The 11,305-nt window shown below is 44.0% G+C and overlaps 1 protein-coding gene across 1 annotated transcript; it reads left to right on the top strand.

Annotated features, from left to right (window-relative positions):
* Positions 1-1,707: 1,707 nt before the first annotated feature.
* Positions 1,708-5,785, top strand: CCDC106 (coiled-coil domain containing 106). The gene is made up of 3 exons (XM_078599721.1): positions 1,708-1,738; positions 2,706-2,945; positions 3,490-5,785. Exons 1-3 carry the CDS (start codon positions 1,708-1,710, stop codon positions 3,837-3,839), a joined length of 621 nt encoding a protein of 206 aa, XP_078455847.1. The 3' UTR covers positions 3,840-5,785.
* The last annotated feature ends 5,520 nt before the right edge of the window (positions 5,786-11,305 follow it).

The following is an 11,305-nucleotide window of genomic DNA, read 5'->3' as shown; positions in this document are numbered from 1 at the left end:
ACCCATCTATACAGGCGCAATCTTCCATGATCTCACAAGATCGGGTGCATACATTGCAGGTCATTGGGTCATAGATCTTACATTCATAGGTATCATGGTTTAAAATCTGTGTATTTATGCTTTGTCCTCATGCTCTCCCCTTGTTATAAATATTCATGTTTTACGTTGGGGTACGGTCGGTAGTGTAAGGCAACGTTAATGTGTCATGCACCCTTCTTTTGAGCAGTATTAACTGACACAAACGGGCCTCCCGTAAAGAGTGTCACAGGCACAGTATATCCATCTTGACGCAGCTGCCCAGTTAAAAGTAACAACTTTCGAACTTTAATCGAAAGGAACAGGCAAACGCTACTGAACCCAAATATGCAAATTCAGAGAAGTTGTTTAATTAAAAACAAACTGCAGGTTTGTGAGAAGTGTTTCCCCCCACCACCATCCCCCCTCAAATAAAAACAAAAATAAGCACGCATATAAACACTGTTGGCAAATTTGCGTAGTGCGCACAGAGAGACAGTGAATATGCGCGCGCAAAGCTCACATAAGTGGCCCCATTGACCACGCGGCGCGTCGAGTTGGCACGCGGGACGCTTCGAAAAAAGAAAAAGTGTGCACGTGACTGCCTCGGCTCACGGCTGGGCACGCTCCCAACGAAAACAGCAGCACGCGAAGTGCGCGCACCTCTCCCCCGCTCTGTCACCCAAGAGGGGCAACAACACGTGCCATTGTGTACGCCGCAACACAAGACGATTATCTCGTAACCCAGTCCCGGCCCTGTTTTTTTTCTTTTTGGGACTAGTTCGCCAAAGGGCACGTAGGCTCGCAAACTCGCGGTCATTTTAGTTTCTCCGTGGCTCAGGAGCTTTCCGTCAAGAAGCGTATTGCGCACTTTTCAAACAACCGCAGGAATTTATTCGGGCGGCCGTTGCGTGCGGCTGGCCTGCAGAGAGGTTTTTTCTGTCTTTTTTTGTTGTTGTTGTTGTTGTTGCAGGTTTTTGACATCGAGAACTATGGCACGTGCGCAACTTGCCCTCTCTTACCCTCCTTGAAGTGATTAATTTTCTGATTAACTCGGCACGCTCACTGCTCCGCACGTTGTCGTGACGAGTAACATGTAACCCGACGACGGGTCGATGTGAAGCGGCGCGTTAGAATGCGCCGCTCAGCCAAAACTTTGCTTTTTTTGTTTGGCGACTGCCACGATGCTGGGACATGCGCAAAATAATCGCCTCTCCCCTGGTGCCGGTTACCCCAAACCAGGATGAGATGAAGCACAACTCACAGAGATCATCGTACAGCCCCTGATCTGACCAATACCTTCCAATTCTCCCAGCTCGCGGCGTGCTTGCTGGCACAGAGCATGGCACATCTAAAAAAAACCCAACTTTGAAAAAACTGTTGGGTGGGGAGAGAAGCCAATGGAGCCTAGCGATATGGCAGAATAGCTACCTCCTGCTGTTAGGGCTGGACAATCGGGCTTAGAGAACAGGCCAAGAAAAACCGTTAAATTTAGATTTAACAACAGCGAAGGCACAGAATATTAGTACAAGGAGAAAAACAATATATGCGGCCGATCCCATGCAATAATAGGCCTTTTTGGCTTCGAACAAGAGAAGAAGAAGCCATGATGCTAGCTGGCCATGAAAATCTCACTGTGACACTCGCCATGTGAGGTGTAGCCAGCTTGAGCACAACTGCCCGCGGTGGCACATGTCTGCGATCCAGCGCTTTGGAGGCGAGGGTTGGTGCATCGCGTAGGTTTGTGAAATTCCCAAACCTGCTGGGCTGTGAGATGCCAATTAATGGCAGTACAGTAATTGAATTATTTGCATCTTTCCGTGTGGAGCTTTGGGTATTATCTCCTTGCATGCAAGGGTCTTCTCCAGGTATTATGGTTTCCTCCCAAGTACCATTAGATGATCGCTCAATTTGGCCAAACTGGACCACAATGCATGACCCTTGAACAAATAGTTTTGGGACTCAGTGATAATTTCATTGTCATTTAAGTGTCAAGTCCTGCTTGATAGCTCAAACAAGTGTTCTCCTTAGTGGTTTGTATTCCAAACAATACTGAGCATCAGACTTTGGTACTCAATGTAACTGAGAATCCAGTTGCAGACGTGGCCATTGTGTTACCCTCTCTCTATATTACCTGCATATGAATTAAAACCATGTCCATCAAGGCAAAAACAATGTTCATGCTCAAATCTGAAATAAGCCAAATTTAATTCAATACATACAGTCATTTGGTGGCCAGGCAAAAACCATCACCTCAATACACTTGAGAGCCCAGGTGGGTGGCTGCCTAGAGTATGCCCTTTATAAATCAGCGTGTCACATGCAAATGTGACGTTTCTAACTAGGACTCCTATCATAAAGAGAGGGTCTTTGCCTGTGCAATCGTAATTCCCCAGCATTGAATCAAGCAGGGCTGACTGTTGATGAGACACTGTTGAAAACAGTCCAGAGTTTGCTTGTCTTAAAGCAATGCTGCTGAAATGATGCACTCCCAGAATTCTGTGCGGCTCATGGGTTGCGCAATAGATACTTTTATATTTTTACGTGGAGAGACGGAGATGTGATGGAAACATTGTCCGGTTGTTGATTTTGTTGTGTCGAGCATTAGCTCAATGCTCTGACCATTCAGCCACCCAACCACCTTATCATATTTTCGTTGTTGTTGTTGTTGTGCGCGTGGATTGTTTCAGGGCAGACATCAAGCTCCAACAAGGCCCCGCTGCCAAAACGGTGCCGTCCCACAGCGGACGCCGACGCGTCGCCGCCACCGTCGCCTGGCGACTCGCAGAGCAGTTCCTCCTCAGACACGGCCGACGGAACGGACCCAGAGGCAGGCCGACACGCGTGCCCTCCAGGGAACTACCATCGAGGCTGCAGGAAGGCGAGCAAGGGGGGCTGCGGGAAGGAAGGCTTACGCAAGGGCATCCGAGGCGAGTGCTTGGATAGATGCCACGAACTTGTGAAATTCGTTTTGAATCAGTCGACCTTTCGGACTAGATGTGCACCGTGTGTGTATTTTTTTGTGAGTGGTTCAGCTGGGCTGCGGAGGAAATCAACTTGGATTAAGGTCATACAAGCCTCGTTGTATGTACTGGGATACTGTTTCCCATATATATGAAATATTACGCGACTGCCTTATATTAATAAGCGCAATTAAAGAAAAGCCACTGCCCAATAACTCACCTAGTCCAGTATATGATGTATGTTATTTCCTTTCAGGCAGTGTTCATGGCAAATATTGAGTTTTGTTATTTGTACTTTTCATCCACTGCCAATGCCGCACTACATATTAACATATTAGCCCTTTCCCATTCGATGACGTACGTGCATGTATATGTACTTCATCAGAACGGAATCGGAATAAAAACTTAACTAAAATAACTTTTCCAGTACGCATTCAGGCCGGAAGAGCGTGGATGCGCTCGTAATAGCCCAGTGCATCTTTCTGAATGCTCTCTCGTATCGTCGCAACAGTCAAGTCGGTGGAGGACGTCGTCTGGCGCTACAAGAAGGTGCTGTCGGTGTACCAGAAGACGAGGAGCGTGAAGCGTGCTTGCGAGAAGATGAACGTGGACAGGAACACCATTGCCCTCACGGCCCCCATCGTTGACCTGGAGGTCGTGTCGCCCGGCCTCTACGCCGCCGTGGGGCCGTACGACGGGCGGACGGAACGTCTGCTCGACTTCTCCCGCCGGTGCTGGCACGCCATGGACGAGGAGACGCGCGTGAACGTCGACAAGATGAAGGCCGAGGGGAAGCTGCTGCCCATCAGCTACAAGTTCAAGCGAATGGCTCCACAACTGGCTCCACAGGCTCCACAGTGAGCGGGGTCCATCTCCCCGGCCTACTGGGCCAAACTACTTTTTGGAAATGTACGAGATTTTGTTCATGAAATCTTTAACTAAAATCTACTCTCATGCCCTCCAGCGTGGTCTAGTTTGCGGGGAAGGACATTTATTTCTTAGGTGGGGTCAACTTTTTTTTTTTAGTTTTCACCATACACCAGCGAATGCCACAGGTAGTGTGCGGTCAAATGATAATGACGCTGTTCCATCATCTGTACAACGAACTCCAAAATCTACGTGTGTGGAATTTTCAACGTTTAACCATTCATATGCGTGGGTTGTCTCCTCCCACAAGCCACACACTCATTAAGTGAATCGACCAAACACCCTTATGTAGCAGGGCCCTCCTGAAAAAAAGTCTCAAGACTCAATGAGGCGTTCCTGGATAAATACAATGTATTACTAGTATTAGCATTGCTATATAAATATGCAATCATAATATGAAAAAAATTGTTCCAGAGTTATACAACCTAAAACTGTGTTTGCAGCAAACGACTAAGCTCTATATGGAAGCAGAGGAGATACCCACTTTCCATTTGCACAAGAGGGCCCTCACGGTAAGGTGGGATTACACTATTTACCGAGCCAAAATAATGAAACTTTGGCTTCCTAAAATATATTATTATGGCTTAGAGCCAATAGTAGCTGGCCAGGGAATGAGTTTAAAGCGTATTGTCGTACTCATCGCGCGTGGCGTGAGTGGCACGGCTCGGGTTCTGTAGTGGAAAAAATAACCTGGCGCCTCCTGAGCCGAGGTGGGTCTGGCTCAGGAAAACTCGGGCGTGGTTCTGTTGTAAGGACAAAACGAGATACAGGAGTTCGAAGGTCAAAAAAACCTGACATCTAATTCTGTCTCTATTGTGTCGGGCAGTGCTGCCTCAGTCGAAATAATAAACCAGGCTTTAAACATAGTGCTGATGGAAAGAAAGGTCTTGCTAGAACGGTTTTGAATGGACCTGGGATTTGCTGATGCCCTCTACCATTCAGAGGAAGGGTTTCAAGGCACCATTTGTAAAAGATGCTCAACAAATAGAGAACATAAGACGTGGAGCCTCTTGGCCCCCGGAGACCACAAAGGTTGCCTTTGTCTGATGATGATGATTCATGAAGAGCGAATAATTATGAAGGGTCAAACAGTGCATTAAAGTGTGGCAAACCATGACTAAATATTGCACCAGAGAGCACGTGTGGGGCTAATCAAGCTGTCTCATGGCCAAAGTCTCGTGCAAACATTAGATTTGATGAATGTTTGTGAGTAAAATATAGCACTCGGTGTGAATTTATCCATTATCTTGCTGTGTTCGTCAGTTTTCCGTAGAGGAATGTGATGACAAGCTAACAAGGAATACGAAAACATCACACAATTAAAAACACAACTCAACATCAACTAAAATATTGCAAGTTTAACAGCAAACATTAACAAATGTGGTTTACTTGCGTAAAAATAAATAGATGTTTAGAAAATATGACATGTTTATGCGGCCACTTCCTCGTGTCCCAGTAGTGATAGAAACATTGTTGAGATAAAAAAAAACGAGCTGCTATCCACAGACCAATATAAATGTTCCAGCGTTCCCCGGCTCAAAATAACGACTGCCCTGTCACACAAACGTAACATATTTCTAGCTTTTCATATCGAGACATCAAATATCTTTCCTGGGGAAGGGGGGGGGTAATGGCACATTGATGATCACATTGCGCCGTCAACCCAGAAACCTGAGTTTGATTCCAGCCACGGCTAACATTCGTGGCGAGTGATATCTGAACTAGTCCTGATCACCATCCACTCTCATCGCCAAGCCACACTCACCAGTGTGGTGAAGTATTAATAAATAATCCGCATACATTACACGGCGTTTGGAGACCTTCATCAAGCAGTGGACTAACAAGGGGTTTTCATTATTACTGGAGTCAATACATTTTGTTTTTTTATCGGAAATAGGTTTTACCCTTTTTTCTGGCAACAAAACAGGTGTTAAGATGTTAAAACACCAATCTGAAACCTTTTACAAGGAATCATGTCTGCATTAACCACAATATGCAGACATGATTCCTTGTAAAAGGTTTCAGTTTGGTGTTTTAACATCTTAACACCAGTTTTGTTGCCAGAAAAAGGGGGAAAACCTATTCTCATATTTTGTTACTGGCAAAGGAGGTCCCATGATGATATATTTTGTATTGCTTGCTAAATGCATTTCTGATTAACTACATCGACTCTGCAACCGTCCAACAGTGGTGATCCACACGCTGAATGCTAACAATTGTAGTCTTTGTGCCCCATGTACCTCCGAAGAGCAAATTGCCACATCAAGTGTAAGGTCAAGAAGTCATCTTGGCCAATGCTGCTGATGCTGCCACAATCGATAAATTAACGTCCCTTCGTCAAACTATTGCTGGATTAGTAATGTGGGTTGTCTGACTATACTTTGCCATTCTGATCGGTGCACATTGGTGAGTTGGGGGCCCAGGACCCGGTTTAGATATTTGCCGAGGTGGAAAATCGAACACGGGCCACCAGGTTCTCAGTGCAATGTGCCTCAGCTCTCCCCCTTACGTCATACATTACAAGGAAGCACTTTTTGAAAATATCTGACCAATGGTGGTAAAGTATAAAATGCACTCTTTACTTTGTTGGTCATGTTATATCTGGGCTAATTCATTGACGTTTCAGGCTGACTTCAAGGCATGTGCCTAGTCGCCTCGGATGCTAATTAATAATTTTCACATTACCATGCTGTCTGTGAGTTAACAATGACTAAACTGTGCTGTGTTCAAATACTAGTATGGGTATATACTATGGTTCTCTGTTGTAACGTAGAAAATAATGTAACCAGACACAGTGTTTGTGGAACAAATTTGTTCATTTAAGCAGTGCAATTAAGTGTCAAGTTTCTAAAGTTTATCTTTCTGAGGTCATCTGACTTTTACTATGAGGTCGTGTAAACTACAAAAAAATTCACCTCTCACGGGCCTCTGAAGGCCATTTTTTTCCCCGTTGAATAAAAACATTTAGAAAGCAACTTTTTGTCCTGTTACATACGTTGTATTTCTTGCTCCCTTGACAATTATCTGTACTGGCTATTTTAAGTTAATTAGACATTTCGGAGCCAACTTAAATGTAGAGATCGACTTTGTCCACATGACAAATACACAGACACACGTTTTGTGGTCCTTGAAATTGCATTGTTTTATCTGCCATTTCAATTACAGTCGCACGAGTGTAGCTTTCACCGGCAACGCCAACAACCATGCATCGCGTGGTTGTAAAGTGAAAGGTGCGTTGGCTCTAGCGCTGTACAAAGACAAATGTTTGCCACGGATGAGTGAGTGGAGACAAGATGGGGTTCACGTTGAGACCATAGTTCTGGGATTGCTAATCTTGGCTTTGGTTCCTGGGTTATCCAAAGTGGCAGTGGCACACGTGGCCCGGATAACGCCAACGATCCGAAACAAAGCTTTTGAACAATTTGAGAGGAAATTAACCAAAACTAGATTTACATTTTTTTTGCATTTTCAAAGAATGTTCAGGAGCTCAATTGGACCTCGAATGTTTCCTCCTAGTTTCCAGACGAACTCTTCAGCAAAGACTAATGGGATGTGTTTGGTAGAAAAAGGCCCTTGATGAGCGCTTCGTGAACCTATCACGCACTCTGAAAGGGCGAATGTTTTTGCACGTGCCGTACCGCGGACTTTTCCCATTGTTATTTCACGCTCGGTGCGGCATAACAAAGCCCGTTAAATCTGCCAAGCAGACCGTGTAAGTAGTTGTGGCATAGCAGCGACACACTCGGGATGTTTAAAAGCAGCTGCGCAAACTCTGTTATCTGATTTGAGTGTTATTTGTGGAAGCGAAGATCAATGTTAATGCACATCCTAGCCGGCTGGCCAGCGCAGGCCCTCTGGGTGTCCTCTACAAGGCCACAATGATGTGGTGTTCAAGGTTGATTGAGACTCTGACGGTGGGTGACAAGCCTCGAGCGCTTTTATTAAGATGCGGTGTGTCTGTGCGACGCGGCCCTGGATTCTGTGTGTGCGCAAGCACTTCCACAGTTTTGTAAACACTGTGGGTGAAGCGATGGACACCCCCCCCCCCCCCAGTGAGTTGATGAATTACCTCTCTGATGCACTCAGTTTATTCACCTGAAGAAGCTCGCAGCACGCGGAGCAAAGCGTTAGATATCGTGCCAAACATGAAACGGAACAAACCGACAACATCACATAACTGCATGGCACAACGGCTGTAACCCCACGCGGTTGATCTGATGGGCTTGCAAACTGCACCGCCGTAATTTGATCAAATGATTAATCATTTTATTTTTACACATCGCGAGGAATGGCAGCATTTGTATTGGCTGCCGCAGAAGCATTGCGAAACCATTATGTACAACAAACATTTTAAATAAGTAAATTGAGAATTCTTACACGTACAATTGTACGGCTGCTTCGTGAGCTTAAGAATTAATATTAATCAACAAATTAATGCATCTCTACCACCCCGAGCAAACGCTTAACTGAAACCTCCAGTTTGGACTCGGAACTTTATTGTCACTGAGAAAAAAAATATATCTCAATAATGAATTCGGCATAGTGCAATATATCAAAAGCTTGTCTACCCGACCGTATAAAAGGGGTGCACCTCAGAAAGTCGATCAGCAGGTCACACATGTTGGGATCATTTGTGGGCACTCCTACCTCTACCACGAAGTCTGGATGGTCTGAGGGAAAAGGTCAATTACCTCCCCCATCACCATTCGAGCTCCCCCTATTCGGGAACTTTCAGCCATCAGTGGCATGAGCAAGACAAGGCAGGGCTGCACCTGTGTGCTTTTGAACAATTTCACAAATTCTGTGACAAAAATGCATTTGAAGTAATGGTAGGAGATTGAGTGCATTTCTGCACGGATGCGAATATGCGCAACACTCCACTGGGTTCACTCAGAGCTACTTAAACCCCTCTCGGTGTGCTGTCAAACCACGCGGTACGGTGACAGTCCCAGACTTTGCGACGTGCAGCTTAGTGTAACCCCGCATCCAGTCAAACCAACCACCCAGCTGCAGCCAGGCATAAAGAAGGAAGCTGCTACACAACAATCGTAGGCTTAACCGAAAGCCCACCCATCTTCGGAGCCAGACACTTTCCATGGCCTGAGATTGCGAATGCTATGGATTGCCTGCAGGAAATAACAGTAGTTACAGAGCCATCTGTGAAGGATCAAAACTTGGGATGCAACTCCCATGGACATGTTTTGAAAAGCATGTTTTCTTATTTAGCTTGTCATTTAGCACGCAATTTTTTGCAACCTTTCTTTCCGGTTGCTTTTTTTGACTCACACGCACAGTTGAAGTTTGTTGTGGTGCATGTGTATGAAATAATACATTATTGGATTTATTTTAAAGCGGCTAAGCGCTCGATGGATGGATTATTGCATTTGAGGATTGTGAGTAGTGGTGGCAGCTTGGGCAGGTCTTCGTCCAGGTGTGGTATGAACATGGCTGACAATGATGACTAAGAAGAACCCATTGCATCAGAAAGAATATATTTCAAGGAAGACCTGATTTAGAACAAGGACGGGATAAAATGCAAGAAAATGGTACACAAATAAAACAATTAAACGGTAAAATAAAATAGAAACTCAAAGATCTACATCATTGTTTACAGATTGAATATATGGTTCAACTGACCGAGTGACAAGGCATTTTGCTTCAATAATGCAGTCACACTATCTTCGCTGAGATTCTAAAAGGTGAAGATTGGTCGTGATGGACCAATGTCTAAGTATTATTAATACAACTGCAAAGTGGGGCTCAAGATAAATACTGTATGAGCAAAAACAAAAGTCACGTAGAACCGAATTTGGCTCAACAATTGAAATGATCTGTTAGTGGGACACAGCTGGAAACAATGAATATTTATTTAAGGTGGACTGACATCAAAATGACGATATAAAAACGTGAATAAGAGCAGGTTAGAGTGGTATTACTTAACATGACTTATGGATCAATAATGTGGATATTTATTTGAAGATGGAAATAAAGCTGAAAACGTCCCAGAAACCGCTTATAGGTGCATGCTTCGAATTACACCGTGAGACGAACAGAGGAACACGTGCATAAGATAATGTATGAAAGTTATATACATCAGAAAACCACATGGTCTTTGACAGTACATGTGTGTAACTAGAAGTGATGATGGAGGACGGCTGCGACTGGTGACTGAATGGCAGCCAAAGTCGGACGCCACACGTGAGATGATAACCACCGTCGAGATTAAACCACGTAAAGGTGCTAGATGGGATTGTTGTATCGCAGAATCACGAGAGTGGCGACGACTTCGTGAGGTCTTCAATCAGCAGTGGACTGATCATGGCTGAAGATAATGTGGATATAAATCAATGGATATTCTTTAGAACTAGATACTCGCTTGTTGAGATGAGTCTTTTTTTTTTGCGAGGGAGATATGGAGAAAAGACCTGGAAGCATGACGCTCTACGCATAATTTTGGGCAATCTTGTTGTGAAACCAATGTTGGGTGATTTGAACTCTGGCTCTTGTCGCCATGATGTTTTCATCTGGCAAGTTATGAGACACACAATCAATACTTGTCTCCTCCTTTGAAGAGATGTGAGGCTTCCAGTCCCATCTGTTTCCTCTCAAGATGGCAAAGTGAACATGGGGTTGTGAATCGATCATCATTCCCGTTAAATGTTGGCGTGAACGACATGCATTCGTTTTAAGATTAATACTTATATAATGTCCTGAAAATGGCTCGCAACATCTATAGGAATGACTAATCTGGTAGTGGTGGTTGTGGAAAAAGCATGTTTTAAAATCCATATTGCTGCGTAGGCTTATGATGTTGCACTGTACCGCTTTCCGTTGTGTTCTTTGGCATATACCGCACGATATTCGACATGAAGTCCGATTTTGATTTAAAGCTTTCGTAACTGCAGGGATTCATATTCTTTTTTTATTGTTTTATATGTATTATTATTTTATTATTTCCCTTCTACGTGACTTTACCGAAAGAACCAAGAATATGACGTCAGATGTTTCGCTCCATGTGCTGGAAGCTTCTACAGGAACTGAATACATTATTTCAGATGTACATGAAATTATGTACGTGAAATCGTTGTTATACTAAGAAATAGTGATATCACCTACGAATACGACACCTCTAAGGCCATATATGCTATGTATGAGAGGAGGTCACACATACATAGTTATAGTTTACAATATAGTAAAATGTATTATTTGTAAAAAAAAAAACGTTGCTTCAATAAAACTGTGCACTCATTGTAGAATAACATTTCAATTATAAGAAAATGTTTCGTGTAAACATTTTTCATCACAGGTATCCCATTCGCTAAAATATTGTGACAGTTCTTGCATAAACAAACGGAGCATATCGTTGCTTTGGAACATTAAAACAAAATGAAACATTTTGT

The sequence above is a fragment of the Lampetra planeri genome, chromosome 12 (assembly GCF_965212315.1).
Source record: "Lampetra planeri chromosome 12, kcLamPlan1.2.h2, whole genome shotgun sequence".
NCBI classification, from domain to species: Eukaryota; Metazoa; Chordata; class Hyperoartia; order Petromyzontiformes; family Petromyzontidae; genus Lampetra; species Lampetra planeri.
Note: the sequence above shows the minus strand (reverse complement) of the source record. Positions and strands in the feature narration are given on the sequence as shown.

Excerpts from the sequence above, each read along its gene's own strand:
- CCDC106 (XM_078599721.1), top strand. The coding sequence starts at position 1,708 with ATGTCTGCGATCCAGCGCTTTGGAGGCGAGG. Across the intron at positions 1,739-2,705 it reads CCAGCGCTTTGGAGGCGAGG|GGCAGACATCAAGCTCCAAC; the intron begins GTTGGTGCATCG and ends GGATTGTTTCAG. Across the intron at positions 2,946-3,489 it reads CTTACGCAAGGGCATCCGAG|TCAAGTCGGTGGAGGACGTC; the intron begins GCGAGTGCTTGG and ends TCGTCGCAACAG.